This window comes from Excalfactoria chinensis, chromosome 15, assembly GCF_039878825.1.
Source record: "Excalfactoria chinensis isolate bCotChi1 chromosome 15, bCotChi1.hap2, whole genome shotgun sequence".
NCBI classification, from domain to species: Eukaryota; Metazoa; Chordata; class Aves; order Galliformes; family Phasianidae; genus Excalfactoria; species Excalfactoria chinensis.
Window position 1 is genome coordinate 8263642 of NC_092839.1, and position 27576 is coordinate 8291217.

The window sequence follows — 27576 nt, forward strand, 5'->3', positions numbered from 1 at the left end:
GAAATAGAAAATAGATTCATGTAGCAGGAAAGAACATTTTCCCTTTGAATTAAAAAAAAACCCAAACCTTAAAGGTAGTTATAACTAATGGTTATGGGGTAGCAACAGATAGCAAGTGACTATAACTGAGCAGAGGCAGCTGGAACAGCCATCCTTAGGGCCTTTTAAAATGAAACAACTCAGGAGGAATAGAAAAAAAAAGGCTGTAAAGCGTTTTACCACAAACAGCGTTTGGTTTGGTTTTTATTTTCCCCAGCATCGCCACTAAACCAGCAGCGTGAAGCTTTCATTGCAGCCATAGAGAGAAGCCCACCACATCAGTAACAACACATACTGCAACCCAGATCTATCAGAAGTTCCTAGTCATGGTGATCATCCCACAAGCCAAATAAAGGTTCATTATGCGCTGGCTTTGCTGAAACCAGCCACAGTGCAGAGCAAGGTTATGAGGTGAAGCCACTCTGCGGTGGAGAAAGCAGAGTTTTTCACGCTGTCTGAATTGCAGAACAGCAGCCTCACCTCACCTGATGTAGGGCAGGTTGGGATTAGTAAATACAAACAATCAGCTGGCTGGAAGCAAACACTGCTGTCAGGGAAGCTCTCAGAGCACTTTTTCAAGCCAATATTTTCTCTCTTAAGGGAGCTGTAAAACAGTTAGATAAGATCTTTTTATTTTTTAATTGGCCACAGCCAAGATGAAGATCATCTCAGGCTGAGCCTCCAGTTCGTGAGTAATCGCTGTTTTGGGCTAGAATTCTCTCAAAGTTTCTATGGATAATTGTGAGGGGAAATGGAGATTAACTGAGGAATTAAGAAGTTACATGTTCTTATCTGCAAAGGATTTGTGCTGTCACTCACAACTTACTGTTGGCCTCTTAAAAATAATAGAAATGAAATGCTGTTCCAATTATGACTGCAACTTAGATGCATGACCTGGGAATTCAGGCCAGATGTAGAGTGCTCTGAAGTGAACCCATAGCCCATAATCACCCTTAGTCCGCTAAGCTGCGGCAACACTTCGCATTCATTGCTCACAGCCCAGGCTTAACTTAGGGCTCGCCTCCCATTTTTATTATTTCTGACTCACCCCTTGTTAAGGAGGCAGCAACACTGAGCTCATTTCATCTTTAAAGAGCTATCATTGAAGAGTCAGTAACTCACAACTCCCCTGGACAGAGGCCTCTATATCTAAGAAGGAAGAATTAAGACACACCACCAAGGCAGTGTTTGGAGATGCACCATCCTTCCCTGCGTGCCTCTATTTGCTCCCAGAAGGTGAAACAACAGACCCCTTGACCAGTGCATCCACCACAGCTACCCATCCCTGCTGTTCAGTAGGAAGCAAAAGACATCAAGAGATACCAGAGAAGGAGTTCCAGCAAAGTTCTTAGCCTAAGCAAGCCCACACTGAGCCCCACAGACCTGAGAACACTCACTGCTCCCCATTGCCTTCCTCTCCCCCTCACACACCTTCCTCCCCAGGTGCTATCAGATCACAAGGGGATCAGCTATAATCCAGTTAGCTCACAGCCTTCCTCAGCCATCTCTACATCACAGCTGGGAATTAGCCCTCAAATGCCATCTCCTCTCAAGATAGCTCTGCTGGCAGATTTGCCCTTACCTTTAAAAAGTGAAGACACTTTATCCCACATGCCAACTGGGCTTATTCCAGCTACCACTTGCACTGACCTGCAAAGGGCTCTTTATGAACTTTTAACCCCCCATTTTTACTATACAATAAGCATTAATCCTCCACCACAAGCAAAGCAACCCTCTCAGTATTCAAGAAAGCAAGGATTAGTTCCCAGGTAGTCCCCTCTCCCTCATCTCACTACTAAGCTCTGTTCTCTTTGCAGCAAAGCCTGGACGTGCACTCACACAGCTCACACTCACCTTTGAGAGCCCTCCCACTTCTAAGTAAAAACAGATGATGAAAATGTTCCAGGTGACCCAAACTGCAGTCCAGATGGCATACTAAAAGAGAACAGGAGGGAGAGAGAAGAGCAATAAAAATGTGGAAGTCACCAGAATCAGCTTATATGTATATACATATATATATTCCATCTGGGGGCAGTTAAATGCACTTGAGTCAGCACCATCATCTTTTTCTCTTCCTCTATTTCTCATATGCAGGAGGTCCTCTACCTAATTAGAGGCAAAGAGACAGAGCATTGGAGGGAGTGGAAGAGCCCCTTTCACGTGTTTGTCCAACATCTTTTTCTCCCTCTTTGTTGAGTAGCATCTTTGTTTCATGTGTACAAGCAATAAACGTCTGAAATCTTCCAAGTTTGGAGCAAGTACAGCAGAAATGCAGAACACCGAACAATGTGTTCTTTAGCACAGCCAGGCACCTCCTACTAGAACTGTTTGCAGTGCTCATGCCTCATTTCCCAAGGGCTTTACACGGTTCCTCATCACTTGCTGCGTCCCACCAGAGGAAAGGCTCAGAACAAAGCAGATATTACTTACCACTACTATGTAGCGAGGTCTGTACTGAATGGTGCCAAACAGGCCAAGGATAACAATGATGATGTGGAGGAAGTTGGCTAGGATGGGGGCCCACTGGTATCCCAGGAAATCAAACACTTGCCTCTCTAATGCAGCAAGCTGGAAGGGAGAAGAAAAAGCAGAGTTACAGTTTCAGGACTCACAGTGTTCGTTCTCAAGGTTTTGACTCGCTCCCTGAGCAAATCACTGCAGCAGCTGAAGTCATTACTCCCATCCCAAAGCAATTTACAGCCTATGAACCAATTCAGTAGCACAGGACATGTATCTACATCCCCTTTCTTCTTCACACCCCTCCCTTTCCCTCTCATGGCTGAGCTAATGTGGGCCATGAGCTGTAGTGCCTAAGTGGGGGCATGTCCTCTATTCTGTGCACTTTGCAATGGGGAGGCAGCCCTGGCAGTGAGACAGTAACACCTTTAACGGCTGCAACAGGACTTTCAAGAACTCATTTATCAGAGCTCTCAGCATCACTCCATCATTCCTGACACCTCTCAGATTTCTGCTCTGCAGCACACATCCATCAAGGTGAGAGGGAGGAGAAAACTCTCCCCTCTGCCTTCCCCCAGGAGAAAATCCTGCCATCCAGCAAAGAAATTCTGCAAACACATTGGCTTTCCAGCCCCAGTAACCTGGTTCAAGGCTAGTACTGTGTTCTAGAAATAAAACTCCATTAGCATTGAGGTGCTTGGGCTGATTTTCCAGCTTATTTGCATTAAGATGTGCTTTTCATCTATAACATATTGTTTGTGTATTAGGCAAGCAACTGTTTATCTGGTTCTGAACCACTGTGTTATGGAAGCAATAGTAAAAGCAAAACCAGCATCCAGTTGCATGCTATCCTTAACATCCCCACCACCTTTAAATGCTATGCCTATGGGTGAAACAGTGAGTATAGGGGGCAAAGGGATTCCTGAGGTTTTTTTGCTGCAGATTTCAAAGAGCACCTTCTATAAGATTTCAAAGCATTTAATTATCAGAGTAGCATGTTGCAATTACATTATGACTTTTCATATTTATTTTCACCTAAAGAAATCATTACGTTTTACCACTGATAGTCGATTTAACTACTAATTAGATGTTAAGAGTTGGATGAACCTTGTCTGCTATGTGTAATCAGCTATGAAATGTGACACCTTTTCCTGGTTTGGGTTTAAAATGGCAGCCAGGAGCCAAGCACTGGGACTTCTATAATGACTTCTGAACATGATGGTTGCGGGTCCCCAACCCACTGCATGATGAAGGAAACCACATCTATCAGATGGGCATCTCCTTCTCAAGTCAGCAGGGAAATCATCGTCGCATCCCTTTTGGGCTAGAAAGATATCACAATTCTCAATATTATCTTAGAAGTTCAACAAAAATCTCTGTTTCAAAGAAATCCATATTGGCCATGGGTGAGGGAGATCAATCAGAAAGCAGCTTTCCTCATTGGCATCTCTTCATCAGCAAAGGGGTATGGAGAAACAGGAGGGAACAGTGCCAGCCTCAAAACCTGTCTCATCTGCAAATGAGTTAGTCTTCCCTTCGAAGCAGTTCTGATCAATTTGAAGCAGCAGGAAGATGCCCATGAGATGTGCATTGTGGCCACTTACCACCTCCGGGCCTGCACAGGGCAAGGACAGCTCATGTTACTGCTGTGCCTGGTGCCCCCAGCAGGGAGATTTTCTGTATCTCATCAGAAACAGCAGTGAGAGGTTAAATACTTAATCTTGTAGGAGGGGATTAACGCACATACCTTAACAATATTTGGAAATCTTGAATCCTGACTGGCTGACAGTGGGTCATGTGGCTGTGACCGCTTCATCCAATCAGGCATTTAATTGGCTTTGTGTGTCCCATTAGCGTGAGAGCATGTGTTGCACAGAGATGGCATGGCTACGTGTCACTGAGCCGAGGGGACCAGCGGGTGTGTGTTCTGCACAGATAATGCCCTGTGATGCTCAGCTTTGCCTCATGCCTTCAGGCCCCCAAAGGGGATAAAGATAGATGCTGTCTACATTAGCACTCAAAAATCAGGGCATCCATGTCTAGAAATGTGGTTTTTTTCTCACAGATCCCATCAGGCTGTGTAAAAGGGGAAAGCTTGCCCTTTGGCATGAACTTGAACTGAACAGTACCCAGCCATCCTGAAGATGATGATTCCTATGACCACAGGTTGAGAAGAGTTCTTGCAGGAGCTGCAATCTAATCCACCTTTACACAGCTCGTGGAGGGGCCAATTGCCCTTGGCCATTCTGCATTTTTCCCAGTGATCTTGGACATTAGCTTCAGGGAGCAGGAGCAGTCGGTATGATTCTAAATGATGTGAGCACTCAGTCAAGGCATTTCCTCGTTTGTATGAACAGAAGCAATGTTATGTAGGACGAGCACTGATGGCAAACTCAAATGCTGCTGATGAAACTCTAGCAACTGGATTGTGGACATGCAGGTGGTTAGGCTGTGCTGCAATCCAGCTGCTAGAAATGCAGTCTGAAGTTACACTGAGCTGGTCCATGTCTCCCTAGGAATCCAGGGTAATTAAGAAAATATTTGCTATAGATGAATAGATAAACAACCGTTTCACTCATTACATTCCAGTTCTGTGCGCAAAGCATAACCGTTAAGTGCTACTGAGATTTGCAGGTACACAGGGTTGATGTTTCACTAAGCTGGCTTGGATCTGGGCTTAGTAACAGCATGACAGAGGTAAGGAATGCAGTCAGACACTTACTGTCTGGTGCCTGAAGTTCAACAGCAATGGCAGGGCCAGCTCTGCCCCTGCCCATCTGTGCCAACAGACCTGCACTCTCACACTGTGCTTCTCTGCACTCCCTCTCAGTGAATGGAGGAAATGCCATATCTTTGCTGTAGCATTCTTTACAATGGATGATTCATGTTATTCTATTGAGAAACCCTATTATAGGCTCGAGGTATTGGTTGTAAAGAGAAATTTCACAGATTGTGGCACAGGTTTCCACCCATTCAAAAATGACAGGACCTTTCCATCAGGGAGAACAATTTTTTCTTCTTTATGACTGTTCTTATTAAAAATAGTATTTCTTCTGCTCTTTTTGCTTCTCTAGACCATAGAACACTTTTACCTTTCACTCCCTAAGTTAAATGATTTGTTGCTGTACTAAAATCTGAATGGTTGTGGCAGGTTTCCTTCTCCTGAAATAAACCCCATTTCTGCTGATCCAAGTGAAACTGAAACAGCAAATGAGCATGAGAAGCGCTTGTTAGCCAGGCAAACAAAACCAGCTAAAGCTTTCTGCTGGGCTGCCCTTCACTGATACAGCTGGTAAAGATAAGGATGGAGAGAAGGCAGAGTTTATAGCTTACACACTGATAAAGGCTCTGTGAACCACCTAGGATGGATGTGCTCATGGTCTTCTCAAAACGTGGCACAGCTTCTCATTGGAGGGCTGAACCCCCACCCTGGTTTGGGATGGGTCTGGCAGGGCAGTGTCACTGGCAGATGCTGATGCCAGCAAGACACTCTGAACTGGGGGTGGCTTGTTTAAATTCTTCTGATCTTTTGGATCCAAATAGTCACATCTTCTGTTGCTCCTGTCACATAGGCTAGCTGGGGAGCCCAGCCTGATCCCCCTGTGCCTGCACACTGTTGAGGTTGAAGGGATGTGGTCTAACAACTCACAGCTATCCATACTCAGCTGATCTCCGTGTGTGCACCTACAGCTTGGACACGAGCAAAATATGTGATGTAAGCCCTGTATTTACTTTCCCACCTGCCTGAACTGCAAGAGCCCCCAGGCTGCTCCCGTGGGTCCCACCATACCCTGTAACATTCGGGCTGCCTGGCTCAGTCCTCATCCGTTGATTCAGCTTTTGACTTCCTGCCAATTGGCTTTGCTTTTGAAGGAGATGCTCGTTGTTTGTCTGCTGTGCAAACACTATCAGGGCGGCCAAGAGTTTCACTGAAAAAGGTCACGGGCCTTTTCTTGAGGAAAAAATGGCATTGATTTCCTGCGGTATTTTGGTTGATGGCTTGAGTTCAGGGCAAAGTCACAGCGCTACTGTCCCTGTGAGACATCATAGACAGATGCATGTTTGAGTGCAGCTAGCTGAAACAGCAGGAAGGAATTAAGAAAGCCTCAGATGTCTCATTTTAAAATCTATTTAGGTTTTGAACACAAGTATCTGTTTTTTTTTTCTTTTCTTTTTCTTCTTTTTATTCTCCCAGAACAGCTTAAGTTTGGCAATGCTACGCACTTGTCTGGTTTCATGGGTAGAAAAATTATCGAGTTAAATGGTAAGCTTGCTTTTACCACAGTGACTGCATTTCTAAATAAATATTAATGGTCTTAATAGCTGTTTAATTAAGTTTGTCTGAAAAAGAGCAATTCACTGAGCTGCTGCTTCACATCCCCCCCAACCAACGGGCTTGTTTGCTGGGTGCCGCGTCCTTGCCTCTTCTAAAGTCAGCATCTCACGTGCTAATGCACGCTGCATTCATGAAACCTCATTTTTCTTCAGTAAGTGTTGTCAAGGAAACCTTCCTTGGGGCCTTGTGATCCACAGCTCCTTTCCCAGCATCCCCTTCCTGAATCACAGAGGTCAAGAGACTAATTGCACAGGAGGTCTCTGGTTGTCACTTTGTCTCTCAGATGCGTTTGGTCCTTCTGGCCACTGGATACAATATGCCCCATTCTCTGCTTGTCTTGGTGTGCTCCTTCCCCAGGAGCTGTTTAAAACCCTTCTATTCACACAGACCTCAGGGAGGCCTCCAGTAGCAGACCTTATAGCCTTAAATCATTTGTTTTCCAGAAACAAACTGGTTGCTCCTAGGGCTGGGGACACAAATGCTTCCAAAGACAAGGCTGCTGGAGGAGCTCGCACTGCAGGCCGGTGCTCAAGCAGCTCTCAGACTGCTCCATGCCACAGCTGAGGATCGGGTCCTGCACAGAGCCTGGGCAGGCTTAGCCCCACCAGCATGGGTCAGCACAACCTCTTGTCAGCATCCTGCTGCTGCACAGTGCAGATCTGCATCCTCACCTCCCCTGCCCTGGCACATTTCTGCTCTGGATTCTCCCATTCTGAGAGCTGGCACCAATGCTCTCAGGAATGTCACTGTTCTAACCTTGATTGCTGTGCTTTCTGTTGCTGATGCCTTTCACAAACATCCTAGCTGCAAAGATATGTAATTATTCAGTCCCACATGCCTGAATGCTGCTTAGCATTCCAAGAAAGGCACGATCCTCAATAAACACAAGGGATGAGACTGGCACTGAGGTATTCTTGGCTTGTGCTTAGAATCCAGCTTTGGAATGACTGGGGCTTCCCATCACCCTACAGTTCATGGTGCCCTACCAAAGGGCACATCCCCAGGTACAGCACAGCACAGGGTTGTGAACATGGCAGCTGGGCGTACAGGTGAATGGCTCTTGCACTTAAAATTCAGAGGAGAAAACAGGATGTCCAGCACTGACTTTCTGAATGGTGTTCAGAATACAGCTCCCAGGAAGAAGACTGCTTCCTAGGAAGAACATTTCTCTGTGAAATTATTGCCCTATGTTACCCAAATGCTCCTAAATTGGTGCTCTGTTTCAGGCCCGTTCTGTTTTGCAGGGCCACATCTCACTGCAGGGTTCAGCCTGACAACAGCAGCATCAGAAACTTGAGCTGCTCTGCTCTCTTCCCTCCTGCTTGTGCCTCCTGATAGCATCTGAGTCCTGTACACTGCTGTGATTGCTGATTGCCAAGATCAGCAGCCAGGCTAAATTAATAAGCAAGTACCTTTGTGATCCAGGAAAAAAAAAGCACTCTAACAAGAATGAGGAACTTGTTCTACTAGTAACCTACATCAACATTCGAACCCAAGTTTCCCAAACATAATTCAATTAATCAGTTGTGCCCACAGTGGCCCTGCCCCCAAGTTTTTTCCTCCCTCTGTGTCATAGTGCTCCATTGGCTCTTCAGCCTTGCAATGGAAAGATGGGCCACAGGAACAACAGGGAGATGACTGTTAGCAACAGACACAAAGATAATGAGTTTCTTCAACAAGTGCCTGATACTTTCCTCAGTGAGATGCCATGTATGGCACAGCCTCAGCCCAGGCTCTGGCCTCCCCTTCATGCTGGAGGACTCACAGCTCTGCCCCAGTCACCTCCTACCAACAGCGCTGGGCTTGCAGAGAGCCTCAATGGGGGGGAACCTTCTCCCACCAGTAGCACAAATTTCACTGTTACATGGAGTATATTGAAGGTGTGCCATTAACTCACCAGCCATCTCCCTCGGGAGATCCATTTCCATTTATGAAGCCCTCTAAACACTGGAAAGGCTGTGAGGCAGAGCAGTGCAGGAGACCAGCAGGAATTTAATTTTGTAATAGATTTATTTCCTACCAATGAGGCATTATATTACGTGATCTCTGCCTCTGCTCCACCTGGGAGGCTGCACTAAGTTTGGGTTTGTTCTCATGGCAGGGATGCAGGGCAGTTGTTGGTTATAGGGACTGACCCTTTAACTCCTATCTTACGCATGGTCTGCTCAGCTAAAATAGCTAGGTAGCACCTTGTTCTTGCATCTTGCTGCTGGAAGAAAAGAGGATGAGCATCAGGGGTTGGATCAGGATTCACAGCGTGTATAGCTCACGAGATAGCAGCTGGACAGTTTACACAGAATCACTGCTATCCTTGTTACCTTTTACACATTTATTGGAAACTGCTATTTTATTTTCCATCTGGTTACCCCATCGTTCAGTTGTCAAATATTCTACCGACAGTTTCCCAATGGAGGAAGAAACTCTTCCTTCAGGCTTAAAGTATGCAAGCTCAGTTCTTCTGTCATGTGCATGCAAGAGGGAGGCTGACTGTGGCACGAAGAGCATCTCCCACCTTCAGCTCCATGGAACTGGTGCCAGCTGGGAATGAGACATGCAGGCTGCACAGGACGTGAACTTTTTGTTCCTGCTCCTCACAGAGGCCTAGCAGTGGCCTGGGAGTAAGAAAAGGGCCTCTCTGGGACATTCTGGAGCTGTTTTTCTCACCCAGGGAGCTGCTTTCCACGGCTCCTCACTGCACACAGCAGTGGGAGCTGAAGCAGCTGAGCCCCTTAATTAGGTCATGGCTGGATCACGTGTACGGCACTTGCACTGCCCAGAGCCTCTATAGGAAAATCACATCCTAGCTCTGCAGCTGGGGCAAAGCTCGGGAGGGGAAGGATGTCAGAGCAGGAATAATTCTTCAGAACTTTGTCTGCAGGAAAGTGCAGGGCCCTGTTTCAGTCTGTGCTCAACAGCTGGCTCCCTCCCTCCCTGACACTGGAGATAAGTGGTAGCGTTGCTTTAATTTCCTCTTTCTCCTGCTGCAATGCCAGATTGCTTGGATATTCATAAACAGAAGGGGTTTAATGAAAATTATAATTAGAGCCCTGTGGTGCTTTCGCAGGTCGCCTTTACACTGGGCTGCCTATTTACATTACAAATCAGGCTGGTGTCACTGCAGAGTCTGCAGCAGGAGAAGAGGATTCATTAAAAGGAAAGTGCAGGGCTTGTGAGAAACACGGGAGAAAGAAAATGATATTGTTATTATTAATAATCTAGGAAATTGGGAGCTGCCACGGTCTAGCTGCAACTTTGCTCTGAGAAGAAAAGCCCATTTGTAATCATCCTGCAGCAGGCGGGGAGACGGCGCGGCCACTCAGCAACTTCCACCAGTAATTACAGTACAAACGGACCCTTCTCATAGAGTATCTGTTTCTCATGGAAAGCAAAGTGGCAATGAAGATTTTATCTCCCTCACCGGGATGCAGAGAAGCCCTCTTAGCACTCCAGCCTAGCTGTGAAGTTGTAGGCATAGGGAAAGACAACATGTGAAGCCAAAAGGAATGGATTCCCTGTGATGTTACAGCTTTCCCATTCCACCTGCCAGCAGCTACATATGGTGCTTTTTGCCCTGCTGTAATAGCATGCACAGCAGCTCGTCAAGACAGGCAGAAGCCCTCATTTTGGTAAGCGCTGGAGCTAACATGAGGCACAGTGTGCAGTCCTTTGCTGGAGATCCCTGTAAGACCTGGGTCCAAATGAGTCAGGGAGAAGAGCCCATGGGCACAATGCAGAGACTGTGTATGGGTGCTGTATATGGGTGCACCAGCACTCATCCTGGCTCCCACTCCATCCAGCACAAACTAGTATGTTCCTAAATACAGCTCCTGTGTTTGGCTTACCTCCATCAAAGTGGTCTGGCAGAGGTTAACTTCTGTTCCCACCTATACAGTGAAATTAGAAATAATGCCCTTGTTTTGCACAGAGAATAGTTGGAGATTTAGGTTGTATTTGTAAAATTCTTCTTTAATATTTCATAGTAATGCGCCAGCAGGAATGGTACCATCATTGTAACAGGGCTTTTATTGGATGCCTGAGTGCCCATAGTGATTACCAGAGGTGGCATTTTAGGTTGGGAACCTTTCCATGCCCCTTCTCCTCCTCATCCACTGTCACACTCACAGAGCAGTGCACTCACCCCAATTCCATGCCTGCTTCCCCCAGATTCAGCTCTGTCACAGGGCAATGCACCCAGAGCAGATCCCATCAACACCCAGCAAAGGATGCTGAGTCAGTTTGCTGCCATACTTCCCCCAGCTATTAATCTCCCCTTGCCCTTTGTGGATGGAGGACATCACTTCAGCCTCATAAACAGCTGGGAAGTCAGAACAGAGCAGATGAGCTAATACTGCAGAAGTATTTGGTTAATGTATCAAAACTGACTCAGGAGACTTTTCCTTCTGCACGTCATGGCAATATGCAGAAAGTTTACAGGCAAATTAGAAGCTGGAGTATTTTAGGAGAGCGGCCACAACCCGGCCAAGTGATTTGCTTGCATTTCATGCACGCTATCATCAGTGTAAAATCACTCATACTGCGACAGCTGAGCTGTAATCACCACTTGTAACACTCTGTTGTTCGTGCTCTGCCAAAAAACCACCCTAACTTGAAAATGTGCTTATGCTGGTTGAAAAAGGGCCATGAGTGCAATTCCCCGTTTAAAACTGTGTTTGAAAAAGTTGTCTTTTTTTGCAGCTGAAAAATAAATATCGGTAAAGAAATCCTGACCGCTGTCCCCCCACAGAACGCACTTACAAACTTCCATCCAAGCACCAGATGGGAAAACACTGGGAAAAAGAAAGATTATTTTGGAAATGAAAGAGTTTAATGGCCCGGCTTCTGGTTTCAGTGCAGTGCTTTTGTCAGGAGGGGTTTTAAGTTGAAACAGACAGGAAAACAATTGTTCTGATACAAACAGGGACTGCCCAAAGCTTTTGGGGTACCTCAGGACTTTTCCAATAACCACAGTCCACACAAACAACCTCCCTGCTACAGAGTGGCAGGAAAACGAATCCATCACTACCAACTTTCATCGTCTCATTGCCTCACCGAATGAAAATCAATCCTGCTTATAATTGATTCATCAGTTTCATGACTGCAGGTAACACATGCAGCTCCAATGGCAAAGTGCAGTTCTTGATCTCCTCCCCAGCTATGACCCCAGTAGAGATCCTGGTCTCTTTTTCTTAAGTCAAAAGGCAGAGAAGAGAGAGATATAAATGGCTCAAATAGATGAACCAAGTGAGAACGATGTGCAGTGGAGATGGTGAAGGTTTGGCACGTCTGGTTGAAGTGATGCTGAAGTGCAGCTTTTCTCTATGGTAGTTTGATTGAGCAGCTCGAGGAGCACGATCTGCTCTGGGTGGCTGAGAAAGGGTAAGAGCATCTCCCTGCTACAAAGTGGATGACTGCTGGAAATAAGCACTACAGGGTGGAGGTGGTTGGGTTCAAAGCACAGGGATGAGCTGGGTGGAAGTCAGGGAGCCCATGGTGTTCTGCTGCTCCCCATCCCCACACCACCACATGCTCCTGTGGATGTCAGCTGTGCCATACTGGAGAGGGGTTTGATAACACGAAGGGTCCTTATCAAAGACTTACTGGCAATACAGTATTGTGATAATAAAAAAACAACCCCAAGACTTAACAAGTTCTTTCATGTGTATTAATGGTATCGAATGCATTACTTTCTGTGCAGTGTTCCTTTTGTTTTTCGCATTTCAGACTAAGCAGATGATAAAATGAGACCCATGACATTCACTTTGATGGAGGCGAGCTGCTGGCTTTCCAACAGTGTAAATAAGGATTCAGTGCCTTTTAAAAAGCATTATTTTAAAAGCAAAGCCCTTTTGAGTGAGGGCTCGAATGGGGTTATTTTCCACATGACCAAGCGTCAAAAGGAAAGCAGCAGCCCCATCCATACTCTTATCACCCTTCCTGAGTCACCCACTGGATAGATTTGTCACAAGGTGAAATAAGAGCAAGTCCTCGATTTATTATCATTTTCTACTTGTCCTCCCTAATGCAGCTCCTGCCAGGATGAGTTTGCTGTGGGAAAGTGGAATGAAACCAGGCCTTTCAGTGCCGCTAAATAGGGCTGGGGGAGGGTTTCGTTAGGAGGAGGGGGATCTTCCTCATTAGAAGTGGAAAATGTGCAACGCAGAGTTTTCATCAGATGCTGCCCAGCCTCCCAATTAGGACAGCTGAGACAAACAGCACCGTTATTATATGCAACTGTTTATACAGTGTCACTCAGCCATTGTTTATTTCATGAGCACAATTTATCTCTTCTGTTGTGCTACCCAATTTGTTTGGACTTCCAGCCCAGTTTCATAGCACACATCCTTTGGCCTCCCACCAGCCCGTTCCCCAATTAAGTTTCTGAGCGCGTTGCACAGCGGCTCCCCACCCTCCCCCCCTTGTTTCCCGGCTGATGTCCGCATCCCCTTCTCACTGCAATGCTCCCCGGGGCTCCTGCCCCAGCCCTGCTGGCTGCCCGCTCCTCAATGCCTCATGGTTTATTCAACAGACAAGCTGCATTTCTCTTTTTCATCTCTTTTCTTTTTTTTTTCCTCCTTTTTTTTTTTTTTTTTCTCTCTCTTCTCCGCTGCTTTTTTTCCCCCTCTCCTTTTAAATCCGAGGCCAGCCAATAGATCCCACTTTGGCAGCTTGTTTCTTTTGCAACAAACCTCAAAACCAACAAGCCAGCTGTATCTCAGCAATGCAGTCTGGTGGCTTTGCAGGGGCTGAGCCCTGACCCATGGGGCAGCAGCTCAGAGGCAGAGCACTCATAAGCACTTGTCTCCAAAGGGGACAAAGACGTGCCCTCCATTAACATCTGCTACAAAAGCTTCATCCACACTTGGCCCTGCCTTCTCGCTCCCAGTATTGCTCCCTTTGGGGTGCGAGATGATTTCCCAGTCCTGGAACACTCCCGTCCTTGGGCTGCCTTTGCTCCAAACTTTCCAGTCAGTTTGCTCACTCTTCTTGCTTGCAGCTCTGCCTTCAAGGATTAGCTAAAATAGAAAAGTGCTAATCCATGTTATGGAAATTCAAATCCTTGTTGCTACGTTAAGTTGTTTTAAGGAAGTTTAATCTGGCAAGACTTGGAGGTGAAATCCACTGTTTTAAAGTGGTAACAGAATCCATGCATCGCCTCTCCTATTAGTGTGAAAGCACTGTAGGTGCAAGAAGCAGCATTATACTCCTTGGCATAGCAACTTTAGGCTATCACTATCTCTGATGTGCTTCAGCAAAATCCCATTGAGTGCTCAGCTCCAGGTTACAGCTGAATGAAGGATTTGCTGCTGCATTCCCATTCCCACTTTGTTTGCCAGCATTGGTTTTCCAGGATTTCTGCTAGAGATAATAATAGAGATAATAATGCACTGCCACCAAACAGTGGGACTCCATCCGAACCGCCTGTTGTTTGTAGGTTAGTGTCCAAAATCTCAGCGATGAACTTCGTGTGCCCATGGGAGCTACCGTGAGACAAAAACTTGGCAGATGTGAAACCTGGGTTACATCTTGAGTGAGGAAAGCATCCTTTGGGTAAGCAATCTGCAGAGGAGTTTACTGCCTCTCCACCTCCCATCACTATGAGCTGCTTCAGAAATTCATCATACTTTAAATGATTCACTCAAGTAGCCATTCAGCCCCAGTTCATAGACTGCGGATCCTTTATTACACAGCTATATATTTAGCACTGAAATGGTTCTCAGCAGTTGTAACAGCCCTGTCATCTAAAGAGTAAAACAAAGAGCCATTATTCATCAAAAAGGAGACACAGTCTTTATTGTCTGAAGCTGTGGCAGAGTTTTTATATCACCCTGTCTGTTCCCCTGGGCTGTCACACAACTCAGTTTTAAGCTGTTTCAGTGGCAGCCCTGGAAGCTCAAACCCTCCTATAACATCTCATAGCTGACCTCCCAGCTCGCGTTGGTTTAGACTGACAACAGCATTTATCCTGAGCACATTAGACGTGGCCAATGACCTAAGAGCAACAAAGCTAACCTTTCTAGAAAAGCTTGTGGTAGATGGCAGCCTGGTTGAGTAAGGAATTCAAGGTAAATGGGTGTATTTAAAATCATGGTTACAAGCAATAATAGACATGTGTTTTGTGCACCAGTCACATCCAGAAGATCTGCATCCAGGCTCTGTCTGATGGCAGAGATTTGTGTGGCTGCAGGAGGTGCATGTGCCAGCTGTTCTGGTGCGGACTGACCCTGTCACCTGCCAGCCCTCCTGGGTTGTGACCTGCTGCTTTTGGTGGGTGCATGTCCAGCATGGGGCTGGAGGAACAAGCCCAGTTCTCTGGATCTGGACAACATGAGACATATTCAGCATCCCTGCCTAGCAGCTACCTGAATTCCTCTGTGCCTTTGGGAAAAACAGTCAGATCTGGAGACAGAAGATTACTTTCAACATTCACTTCCGTGATGAAAATGTGTCCATGAAATGCAAATGAAGCAGCACCACTCACAGAACCAACTACCATCACTTTCTCCTCAGGCTTTTGAGAGCATTTGAGAACCTGTTAGCATCAGCATGAATGCAGAGTAAAGAGGACACAGAAAAGATGCATCTGAGGAGGTGCTGTGCATGGCAAAGCGGCTGTTTGCACAGCAAGGCAGATCAGATCCATCCTTCCTTCCTTTGAATGTTTCCTCTCTAAATAATGAGATGGGAAATTTGAAGACCCAGAATCTTAAAAAAGTGGCACACATTGAGGAAAGAATTGTCCTTTCCCAGCTTTATAATTTGCTTTAAAACTGAAAATCACATCTCCAAAGCCCCATGCTCCCTTTTCTCCATACGCTCAGGAAGTGCAGGGCACAGAGCAGAGCTCCCATTACACTTCTCCCAGCACCCTGCCGAACAGCCAGCAGTCTCCTAGGCTAATTAACCACACTGTATTCTGCACATATTTTGCATTTTTGAGTAATTAGTATAATCATATTTCTCCCTTAATTCTGTACGTATACACTATAAGCAGGTGTATTGCCTTTCCCACAATGATATCACAAGAAGCGCGTTGTCTGCTGGAGGTGCGGATGCCAGCCGCCTGTCAGAGCCCATTCTCGTCTCGCACATGGAAATCTGCTGCTAACGGATTACCAGGAGCCATGGGAAATTAGGAACCAAGCTTGATTTGGGTGAGTAGCCAGTAGCTCAGATATTTGTGCAAGCTATCTTGATGCACAGAGCCTTCATATCTGGCCAGAGATTTGGCCATTCTCTTTGCACTTGGCCCAGAACCTCAAGGCTGTTTGGGGTTCTTCAAAGTGCAATAGCCATCATCTTTGTCCTTAAACATTTGGCCTTGAAGCTTTCACAGATATGGGACTATTTGCCTCTTAATGGAGCATCAAGGGTACAGAATCTTTGAAGAGGACCAAGGAGGCTCTCACCCCCCATAGCACGGAGCTAAGTGCTCCTGAGCACCTGGGCCACAGCAGCAATACTGAGAAACCCAGCTACACAACCTCCACAGAAAGACCATCTATCTGCTGAACCTCACATATCAGAAAGCTTTGCTTGTAGAGCTTGGAATGCAACCCGATATTCACTCAACACAAAGAAGAGGAGCGATGCTCTTGTGGTACTACTGTAAGAATAATGTCCAGACCTCACAAGTATGAACAAAAACGATTATGACCACAGTTTACATCCCTCCTGATCTCCAAATTAACCCTCCTGGTACCAAGATTAAGCACTAGTTACTGCAGAGATAGTTTTCAGGCAAAGCTGGAGACAGGCAGTGACAGACTGTTAATTGTGGTAAGGCTGTTTATTCACAGTGACTGAACACAGCATACAGAGCAGAGCACGCAAGGTTACACTCAATATTTTGTAAGTTCTGAATGGGTAATAAAATACCCCATCCCCTTCTTTAGTGTCCTCCATCTCACCTTCCCCATTCAGCTGGAACGGTGCTTACAGATTAACTATCTCCAGAGAACAGCTCTTGGAAAACACAGCGCAGCATCAGACACTTTAATGAGTCCAAGTTTGTTGTCAGGGTCACCACAGACAAGGGAGAGGTCCCTGTTTCCCAAAAAGGTCTCACAGGAGACATCCTTCCTAGGCTTCATGTATTTGCCATCACTGTGTATCCATTTGAGCACCAGGATTCATTTTTTATTAAGTATATTTATCTCTGAAGATCTTTACCCAAACTTCTCTCAGTCAAATCCAGTTCTTGTTCTCTCATGACTTTGGTCAGGTTGCTCAGTAAAGAAGGGAGGCATGTGACTGTTCACTTGCTCATTCTGACCCATCAGCAGCATCCCATACTGCTCAGGGGTGGCACAACAGCATCCTTTCTTTACAGGCCTTGATGTGTACTCATCTCCTCTGAGATTCACAAGGCACAGAGGCTGGATCCCATGCAAATTCACCTCTCCCATCCCATTGCTGTGCTACTGTAACAGGGTGACAGTTTGTGCTTCTGTGCTTTGAGGTGTGGACAACTGTGTGCTTGATGCATCGGCACAGAGAAAATACATTAGTGATCCTGGATCTCTAGAGTTTTGAGCATCGGTTGGAAGAACTGGAGAAGGAAAAATAGGGAAGAAAGCAGGTATTTTGCTGGCCTGAGACTGGAGAGCAGGTGGGAAGCTGCCTGCTGGGCTGGCCAGTCGCTGAGAGGTGGCAAAGAAAGTTGGCATTGTGACTCATGATGTCTGCCTTCTCCAAGCAGGTGACGAAGGCAAGCTGTTGCCTCGATTCCCACAGTATATTTTCATTAAGCTGTGGCAGATGGCAGCGGAGGTCACCGCTTCCACACCATCATCCTTTCAGCCGAAAGGTGTCAGGGAATCTGACACCTCAATTACTAAAGCAAGATTGGTCCAAACAGCATCCAGGATGAAGGGGGAAAGGGAATTAGAAAAGCTGCTCTCCTAATTTCCATGAATCCTCACCTTTGAGAGAAAATCTGGGACGAGAACTTCCCTGATAAACAACATATTTCTGCCTAACATCCTGACACAGAAGCAGCTGCTCTGAGAACCAGCCACAGACACCAGAAAAATGGCAATTAAGTCCTTGTGGAAATGAGAGCAAAAAGCACTCCTTGGAAAAGGCTGTTGATGCTAATGAGCTACAGCAAAGTCAAGGGAGGATCGACTGATCTTACCCCAGCAGAGAACTGCTGCTCGCTTCCCTCCAGCCTGTGAAATGTGGAACATGAAGTGAAACAAAGCTGCCACACTTTGCTTCATGAGGGTCTTCAGAAGTCAGCTAACCCACAGAGACACCGGTGCAGGATCACCATTGACTTCTCTGTGTGCAACATGAAATGCCGTTCTGACACAGCAGTGAGAAGCAGAGTCCTTGCTGAGACACCAGACTTTCCCATCCCAGCTGTTAATACCAGCTTTCCTTTTACTATTTTACCATTACTATTTCCCTACTTGTTACTACTCTTAATCCTTCCTTTTGTAATCCGTACAGTTATTCATGGCAAAGAAGATGAAGTGAGAGTCTGACCTCATCAGAGCTCAGTGAACAAGCAAAGCAGAACTTACTTGTTCTTATTTTGGGATCTCGAAATCATAATGCAGTTTTGGAATGATTATGAAATATCTTGGATTGGCAGCTCTGCATGGTGTTACTCACTGAGTTTCCTCCAACAACAAAAACACCAAAAAGCATCGGCCTACAAGGAGCTAACAAATAAGTTCAACAGGACTGAGCAACACCACAGCCTGTGCTTTCTTTGCAAGCAGTTTCCCCTTAACGTTTAGGAACGACATCAAAACTCCCAACACGAAGACATCAGAGATATTTGGAAGATGAAAACAGCCAGGACACAAAATTCAAACCCAAACCAAACCAAAAAACCCACCAAAACCCAAACTCCTTCCTACTGAAACTCTTCAACTTTTTGACAGAAGCTTGAAAACACTTCTGAAAAGTCCAAAATATTTGGGGTTTGGCACAATAAAGCCCCCGTCATTTCCAGCAAACATTGCTGAATGACAGAAAATGTTCGTTTTGGGGCCAGAGCTGTCCTTTTTTTTACCCTCCATTGATGGAGAATGGAAAAACAATGCACTGCCTTTAAGATAACAAATGTTTCCACTTAGTTGAAAAGCGTCTTTCAACCAAAGCTCACTACAGACACAACCTGTGCAGTCAGGTCCGCTTATGACATCTACTCCAGCCAATACAGAGGGAACACCACGAGCATGAGGACGTGAGATCAGAAATGATCTCTGCTTTTTCAAACAGAAAGGTTCAATTGTACTGACCTCAAACTCAATGCTGTGTTAATGGGAGAAGGGAAAGCTACAGCTGGGGCACTTAGACCTTGCTAGATGATATGTGTTTTCTTAAATGCTGGAAAAGCAATGGGCTATTCCAGGGTTTTCCTGGAGGAAAAGTGATCACAATCTGGCCTTTGTTATCCAGCTTATTCTCCAAGAGTTCCTACTTGAGGGCCCCTGGAGCAGATTCTTGGAAGAGCTCCATTTTGCACCCCAGCCAGAATGCTCCGAGTTTCCGTATATTATTAGCACACAATGGAGCAACGTCAGCTTGCACTGGGAAGGGCCCCTGGCAGCCACAATGCTTCCAGCCCCAACCCCACACCGGGCAGGGGAGAGGGGCTCCCTTCTGGTGAAAATCCACCTCCTCCTCCTCCTGCATTGCCCTGGTGCTCAGGGACAGAAAAGGCAGGAGGCAAAGCATCAGAGCGCAGTCAGGCAAAGGCACAAAATCAGCCAAAATACAGCCCAAGGTCTCTGGGAAGAGTTGACCAGCACCAGTCTGCCCCTCAGCTGCTTTTTGCCTTGGGCTTTGCCAAATGGCATTCCTGGTCTGAAAGTGGGTTTGGGTTTGGTCAGAGGGCACAAGGAAACTTGATTCCTGTGAGTCACTTGCAAACTCTGCCACCACCACTATGGGAAACATGGACGTGGGCTGCTGGCAATGCACAATCTGCATGGAGACACACCGTGTGTTCCCAGGCCCCTCTTCCTTGGTGCCGCTCAGAGCTTTTGGCCTCAGACCATTGCAGCGTTACTGACTCCAGCTGCTCAAGGAAAGAGGGGAAAAAAAGAAGAAGAAAAATCTCCATAAGCAAAAATTCAACTTTTTGTAAGAAAAGCCCCACAACTCCAAAACTAAAAATGCTCGCCAGCGCAGCAAGCGTTTGCCAGCACATTTTTGAGTTTTTGCCAAAATATTCTGGCCAAAACTTTGGAGGAAGAAAAAAAAAAATAAAGAACTGTGTATGGAAAGCAGATACTTCTCACGAAAATATTCATTTAGTCAAATCCCCAGGTTTCTACTGAAAGTCAGCATCAGTGGAAAATGCTGACGAGCTCTATTATTGGCACAGCTTTAATTTTCCTTTGTCTGGAACAGACACGGAGAGGACAGCATCTGTCAAGTGTAGTCTTTTGACTTATGGTATTATTTAAAATGGGCTGTTATTGTATGTGGTCTCCAGGAACCCATCACGGTGCTGGGTGCCGTGCGTACACATGGTCTCTCTTCTAGAGGGATTATAATTTGAGCACAAAACCTGGACAAGATAAACAGTTGGAGCGTAGGGTAATTTCACATCGCTCCCAATCAGCAAAGGGACGCTGTGCTCACCCCTGCACCTGCTCTTTCCTTTGGTGCTTTGTGCTCAGCCGTGCCCCAGCTGCTGGGCTTGGAGCTCCCCAGGAGATGCAGAAACCTGCCCAGCTTTGCGGGCAGCTGCAGAGCAAAGAGAGGGGCCCCTATCCATTTCCCTACCCTTCCATTGCAGTCCTGCTTGCTCCTTCCCATGGATGCTCTCCCAACCTCCCTTCTGCAGACTTTTATGCACTGACCACATCGAGTCCATCTATTCTCTTGCTTTCCTGACGTGTGTGCAATCTCACGTGCCTGTCTACGAGGCTCCCTTCCTCCCCCACCCCATCGCTTCATGTCCTTCCCAAGCTGACTCAACCCCTTTAGGTACAAGGGAGCAGTTAGAGAAGGATCTGCACTGGTTTCAAATAGTTTCCAGCACTGGTCACCCCCTTCTGTAAGAGATTGCCAAGAAGGGAGTGAGGGAGAAGGAGAGCACAGGAAAATAAATAAATAAAGGTATATAGTTACTTTTGGTTAGTCTCAGTGTGCAGTCCCATCCCAGGGCGCCGTGCTTTGTGCTCATTTGAGGTATTAGTCACTTTTTCCATTAGAAGCTCTTATTCTATGGGGATTTATAATGTATCTGTAAAATTGTCTCCAGGCTTTGCTTGGCATCTGAGCACTCAATTCATGGACAGAATGTAAAGAAACTGCAGTTGTTTGATTTACTGGGACAGGGCACGGAGAGGAAGGGATTTTTTCCATGCTCAGCTTGGTGGAAATAAATTCACGTAGTGCTTTCAGGACGAGATCACATATTACTCTAGAAAATACACCAGTTGGGTGCAATCTCAGAGCAACAGAGACCAAGCCGTCAAGTGTGGTCTTTCCCACTGACCCACCCACAGCCTTGCCCTTTTCCATCCCTCATTTCTACAAGGGAAAAGGGCACAAACTCCAGGATCCAAACATCCTGGTGCCTTTCCCATCTGCAGAGTGTCCCCGGCTTGACTGTTCCCTTGGACTTCCGCTGTAGACAGCGATGGGTTGGGAAGAAGAGCAGGACCCAGTGCAGCAGCACACGGCAGGACCTGAACCTCCTTGCAGATAGGCAGCAGGAGCCTGAGGTGGATGCTGCAGGCAAACAATAGCCTAAAATTGGAACGTGGCAAATTACTTATTCAAATGCTGGCCTTCCTCTCCCCCTCTTGATTAGCAAACCGCTGGGGAGCCAGCCCTGATTTTCTCCAGACAGTCATGCTCGGTTCCACTCCTTTTGCTCAGCCCTGAGCTGCCCAGGGGGCTACAGCCCTCTTTGGTATTCGTGCTGCGTTGCAGCCCTCCCTTCCCTTCATGGGCTGTTCTGCTCTCCAGCTGGATCACAAACTTTTTCTCTGCATGCACAGCAGTGATTAATAAGTTCAGTTTCTATCTTTTTTTTTTTTCTTTTTTTCTTTTTTTTTAAGCTGCAGTTTGCAAACACTTCCCAGTACATTAACCCAACTATTAACATCTAATAATAAAGCAATCTCCAAAACACACTGCAAGCCAAATCCTCCTCCTCTTCTTTAAGGAGAGGTGTCATTATTTCACGTTTCCACTCATTGTGTATAAATGAAGCCTTGAGGAGCAGACAGGAGAATATATAACGAAAAAGAAGGACGTATTGCAGAACTAGAGTGGGAAATCCCACAGCTGAAATCTTCTCTCCCATTTAAATGAAAGGGAAAACCATCACTGCCCACAAGGAGCCAGGATTCAGCCCCATACTTTGGGAGACACGGTGCTCAGCAGCACACAGGGAAGGCTGGGAAGGGTTCAAAGTATCAAATGAAGCGGAGCAGAGACACGAGAGGAACAAAGGAAGTTCACGTCGTTATAATTTATTGATGATCTTGGCCTGATTGCTTCAGTGTTTTGTCTCAGCGGAGCGCACTGCGCGGCACAGAGTCCTGCAGGTCACTCTGTTGTACTGATGTAGAAATGATGCGACAACTTGCAGACAAGTTTGACTTACAAGAAAATATATAAAATAAGCACCAGGATGGGGCTCAGCCTCACCCAAGCACTTGCTGGGAAACAGCCAGGATCTCCTGACCTCACTCCCAGCAAAGTGGAGCTCCAGGAATTCCCTCCCCATAGCTCACATTTTTCCAGCTCTACCAATTCACCCAGTGAGCTCCATGGGAAATCACTATGGCTCAGGCATCCGAACTTGCTTAAGAATGAGCCAAACCGATTCTTTTCTTCAAGTAGGAGGGTCTTAAGGAAAATAAAATGCTGGGGGTTCTTTGTCCCTGTATCTTGGATACGGAAAAACTCCCACGCTTGTCAGAATTAAGAGCAGCACCGGCAGCCCATGGCTTTCTCTTTTTCTTACTCTTTTTTCTTTGCCCCTTCACTCCAGTGTATGCAAGTGTGTGCCTTAAAGCTGGATGACACAGTGATGGGTTTAAGAGACAGTGAGTGTCGAGATGCCAGTTTCTAGCGTAATACTGGGTGCAGATTCTTTCTTCTGTGATCACGGGTGAAAAATCAAAAGAAAGAATCCAGAAGGCTGAATGCACTCCCCGGCCATTCAACACGCTCATAAATATGCCTAGTGAGATGCTTTGTGTAAAAAAAAACTTCTGTATTTTGTTTAACTGTGAGCCAAATCTTCCACCCCCTTCTGACTGCGCTCCTCGCAGTTAGCGGGGCTGCATTCCCACCCAGCTCCCCATCAGTTTTAGGCCGATGGCTTACATTTCAATGCTAGCAGGTTCTCATTTTTTCTATTGATCTCTCTCCCACCTCCGGCCAATTGCCCGCTTGCTGGTTGCCTCTTGGCAGAAAATAAGCCTCTGTTACAGTAAGCAACTCCCAAACAAAGAGTTTTAACTAGATTCGCCCCTTGGCACTAGCTCACCATTCAACAGAACTTAGGAGGAAAGCCTGCCATTTCCTGCCCACCGCTAATGCTCCAGAATAAAGTGAATTTGGAAATGAAATTAACTACGTATAAGCTGTCATTTCCTTTTTAAGGCTGGAGGAGCCCTGGAGACCATCAGCTACTGACAAGAAGGGGACCCTCCAGGTCCAAGCTGGATGCACAGACACTCAGGAACAAGCAGACCTTTGTTACCACCACTTGCACCGACACACACGCAGATGTCACCAGGATGAGCAGCCTTTGCCCACAAGGGACACTTTCTGCACGCCGGCCAGTTTATTCCTAAAGAAATATATGCATGAGCACATTGAATATAAGCACATCACCCTGAGGACAGCTAAAATAATTCCTTCCACACCTGCACGGACACCTCTGGTGCAGGATGGGATCCAGCTGCCTTCACTCCTTCATGCAGCCACACATAGAAGGGCTGAAGGTACAGGGAGGTTTTGGTATATGGAGGAAGTTTTGGTTTGGTTTCGAGCATCGCCACCAAACCTGCCGGGACGCTTTTGATGGTCAGATTTTCTTTAGTTGTATTTCATAAACACAAACTTACAAATTGAGGAGTTGGAAAGAAAAGAAAACAAAAGCATAACAACCACATTTCTCCGAGTTTTAAGAACCAGAGAGGCAGCTCACCCAGCAGCTCAGTCCCACTGCAAAACGAAGTTGCAGAGGGACCGTCTCGGAGCAACCCCTGGCCCGAAGCACTGCGGGCTCCGCTCCGGTCCGGCAGCCCCATCCCCATCCCCATCCCGGGCAACCCCCCTGAGCCCGGAGAACCGGCACTTACCAGCTGCAAAGTGCAGAGGAAAATCAAGGTGCAGCGTCCGGTGCAGCATCCCATGGTCCCCGAGTGCGCCGGAGCAGGAAGAGGGATAGGGACAGCAGGGACAGGGGCGACAGGGACAGGAGCCAGCAGAAACAGTCAGCAGGACAGGGGTAGCAGGGACAGAGCACCCGGTTCGCCGCAGCCCCGGGGCTCTCCCCGCCCGCAGCACGGAGCGCAGCTGCCGCTCGCCGCCGCCGGGAGCGAGGCGGGCGGGGAGGGAGGTGGGAGGAGGGACGGAGGTCGCGGCGGCTGCCGGAGCCCCTCCGGGAGTCGGGGAGGAGGCAGTGGGGCCACAGCTTAAAAGGGCAATGCTCCGCCGGACGCTCCCGTCCCGCAGGCTGAGGCGGTTGGGATGAGTCCCCCGAGCCTCGCTGGGGTGCTCCCGGCCCCCCGGTCACGGCCCGCCCCCGGGAGGCTGAGCCAGGCGGTCCCAGTTTATTTATTTTCCCGAGATGGGAGACCCTGCTGCTGGCGGAGGGTGTGCCAGCACTCCGTGGATCGGGCATGGAGACTACAGGGCATCTCAGGCTACAGGAATCCGGACCTCCTCTCCCCTTGCCACATGTGCCCCTCACCTTCCTCCCCACGCAGATGCTGGCTTACTCACCCTAAAGTCTTCATGCCCAGGATTAACCTGAAATACAACAGTTGTTTCCATAAACTTTGTCAGTTAAAGTGAGCATGGAGGTCAAACGCAGGGGAATAAGACATGGAAATCATTAAAATGCACATTTATGAGAGTCTTAAATTGTGTATGGGCCTTGTCCTGCCTCAGTGGTTTAAGAAGTAGGGAGCATCTCCTTCTGTGGGGAGCTTCCACAAGAGCACCATCTAAGAACCATGCACCGTACCCTGCATCTGCAGCAAAGCAGGTCCTTCTGCTTCAGTTGCAAACAGCAGAGCAAATCCGGGAGCACACAACCGCCTCTTTTACACCACTGGGCCCCCCACGTTGCCTTCTGCCCTGTGGAGTGGGAGCAGAGAGCTTCTGTCACCTCTCCCTGCTTTTGCTCAGCCTAAGCAGTAGGTGACACACAGGCATGCCAGGATGGGTCTGTACTTATAGCTAAGCTCCACCAGAGTGGGATAATAAGCTTTGGGAGAGGCACGTCTGATGACAATGTCATCTCTTTTCAGTCTCCTTGGCTGCATGATAAAGTTTGCTTTGCTCTCAAGCAAGTCAGGGCTTCATTTCTGCCTCTAAAGCAGCGTGACTTTGGGACTGTGAATGATCAGCCTCACTGACCTCTAAATACTCATGCCAAGTCGCTTTTTGCAGTGGTGGGGATGGAGATGGCAGCTAAAACAACAGGGGCTCTATCATCTTATTGGAGGGAAGCATTGCTTGATTATAATGGAACAGAGCAGGGTTAGTCTTGAAGTGCTGTGAACGTTTGAAACCTGGTAGTAACAAAGTTATTTTTATTCAAATCAGACTCAGGAAGAAAAAGAACAAATGAACAAGCAAACTGTGAATACCTAAGGCTGGGAGACGGGCTCTGAAGTGATCTCAAATCCTACTGTTTTTAGATGGTAAAATGTATTGATTATCTGACCTGTGCATCGAGCAGAACCAGGGCAGCAATTAATGCAGTCAGATACAATAAGAGACACTTAATTATGTGTGAAAAGGAATACACCCAGTGAAGAAACCAATTTACTTCGCCCAGAAAACTGCGGGCTGAAGAAACTTTGGCACTAATTGTATTCCCAGAATGGTGGATTTCGGATGGCAGAGGCAATTGGAAGAAAGACCAGCTGATGTTTTAAATGAACGTAGAGGAAACACTCCTCACAAACTGCACAGGGTGGGCTCCTTGTCGTGTAGTCTTAATGTATATGATTTCTTGGCATGGCACACCCTCACACAGAGGCATCTGCCCTTAAGTATCCGAGTGGCCTCACTGGCTTTAGTGCAGCTGTTCCCATGCCAGTGTTTGGATGCTTGCTCCAGTGCCATGCTCTTCAGCATCTTCTGTCTCTGGACACCAGAGGAGGTGGAAGCAGCCTGAGTGCCCTGACGGCAGGGCTGGGCTTTGGGTTACTCTTTGCAAGCCAACTAAAAAGCCTCCTGTGGACTTGTGGAAAATCCCTTATTTCCCTGTGAATAAATATTAACTTAGCTGAATTTGGATCTAAGAGGAAAAAAAAGAAAATAAATGGATCTTCATTAGGTATATTGAATTAGAAAGTGGATTACTGAGGTGGGGCAGTCCAGAGGCTGCCAAACACAATGTCATCAGCAATGTGCACTGTGCTACCAGTCATGTGCCATGGGCCACCACACAGGGCTGCTTGAAAGCCAAAGGGAATGATCCTCAGGTACAAATGCTGTTCCAGAGACCCCCCAGATGTGGTTCCACATCCAAAGGCAGCACATGCCCATCCCCGTGCTGCATGCTCCCTTCCTTGGGACAGCCTTTCCAAGGTGGCACATCACATCTTATTCTTCTGTCACATATTGGACAGAAAGCTTGCTGCCAGTCCTCTGATTGATGGCTCCTTTCCACTGCACACAGCACAGTTTCACAGAGGGACGTGTTCAGCACCATAGGTTGGGAGCCCTTATGTAAGAACTGAGTGAGCTGCTCCAGGACACTGTGGATATTCAGAATGAACGGATGAGGGCAAGTCCCAGGGAACACATTGGATGTTGTAACAACAACATCTCACCCATGGTGACCAGATGTGCCACCGCTCCAGAAAATGGGCTTTGTGATGTTCCAGGGTGTCACACAGAAGACTTTTTTACATAGAAAAGGATTACCGAGCCAGACACAGGGAGAGATTATGTAATAAAGGGCAAGGACTTTTGATCTTCTTGCTTTAAATCTGTGATTTCTTAAAGTTCCCATTACCTGGGATAATGTCAAGGGAGCTGCTTGGGGACCAAAGCCAGCTGCAGCCAACACTACCAAAGGAGAAGAAGGCTTAACAGTGGTGGCAAATGCACTGCAGAAAACGAGACAGCCCTGTGACAGCAAAGCACAGTGTTTTAAAAATTGTTCTCATTAGAAACAAAACAATCCCAGTGACTTTCATGCCTCGAAATAGCTTCCCAGCAGCCAAGGGTAATCTCTAAGTTTTATCAGAACTGGCATGTGAATTCTGTTGTTTTCTTTCTGATCCCTGTGAAGCCTTTGATGCTGGGAGGGGATGGTCTCTAATCAGCTCCTCCGGCATTTCAACACCTCTTTCTGCATCTCTAATTCCCTAACATTACCTTGGTGAGCTGCACAGCTCATCCCCGTCACTGTTTGATGAGGAAGTGGAGGATGGCAGAGGTGGGAGGAGGATTCAGAGCACACAGCGAGGTAAGTGCTTTGCCCACACCCACCCGATGCACATCCCTTCTTCACAGCAAGGACTTGCATGAAGGAAACACGATTGGTATCACACTGAGATGCA

The 27576-nt window shown here is 47.0% G+C and overlaps 1 protein-coding gene across 3 annotated transcripts in view; it reads right to left on the reverse strand.

Annotated features, from left to right (window-relative positions):
• Positions 1-24375, reverse strand: part of NKAIN4 (sodium/potassium transporting ATPase interacting 4) — a 44817-nt gene extending 20442 nt beyond the window's left edge. For all 3 annotated transcript variants that reach the window (XR_011905365.1, XM_072350245.1, XM_072350244.1), the window contains exons 1-3: positions 24130-24375; positions 2470-2607; positions 1894-1974 (exon numbers count right to left, since the gene is read on the reverse strand). Coding sequence is in view for 2 of the 3 variants with exons in the window: in XM_072350245.1 (XP_072206346.1) it covers positions 1894-1974; positions 2470-2607; positions 24130-24183 (273 nt within the window). In the remaining variant the exon portion in view is untranslated. The remainder of the gene's footprint in view (positions 1-1893; positions 1975-2469; positions 2608-24129) is intronic.
• Between the last annotated feature and the right edge of the window lie 3201 nt (positions 24376-27576).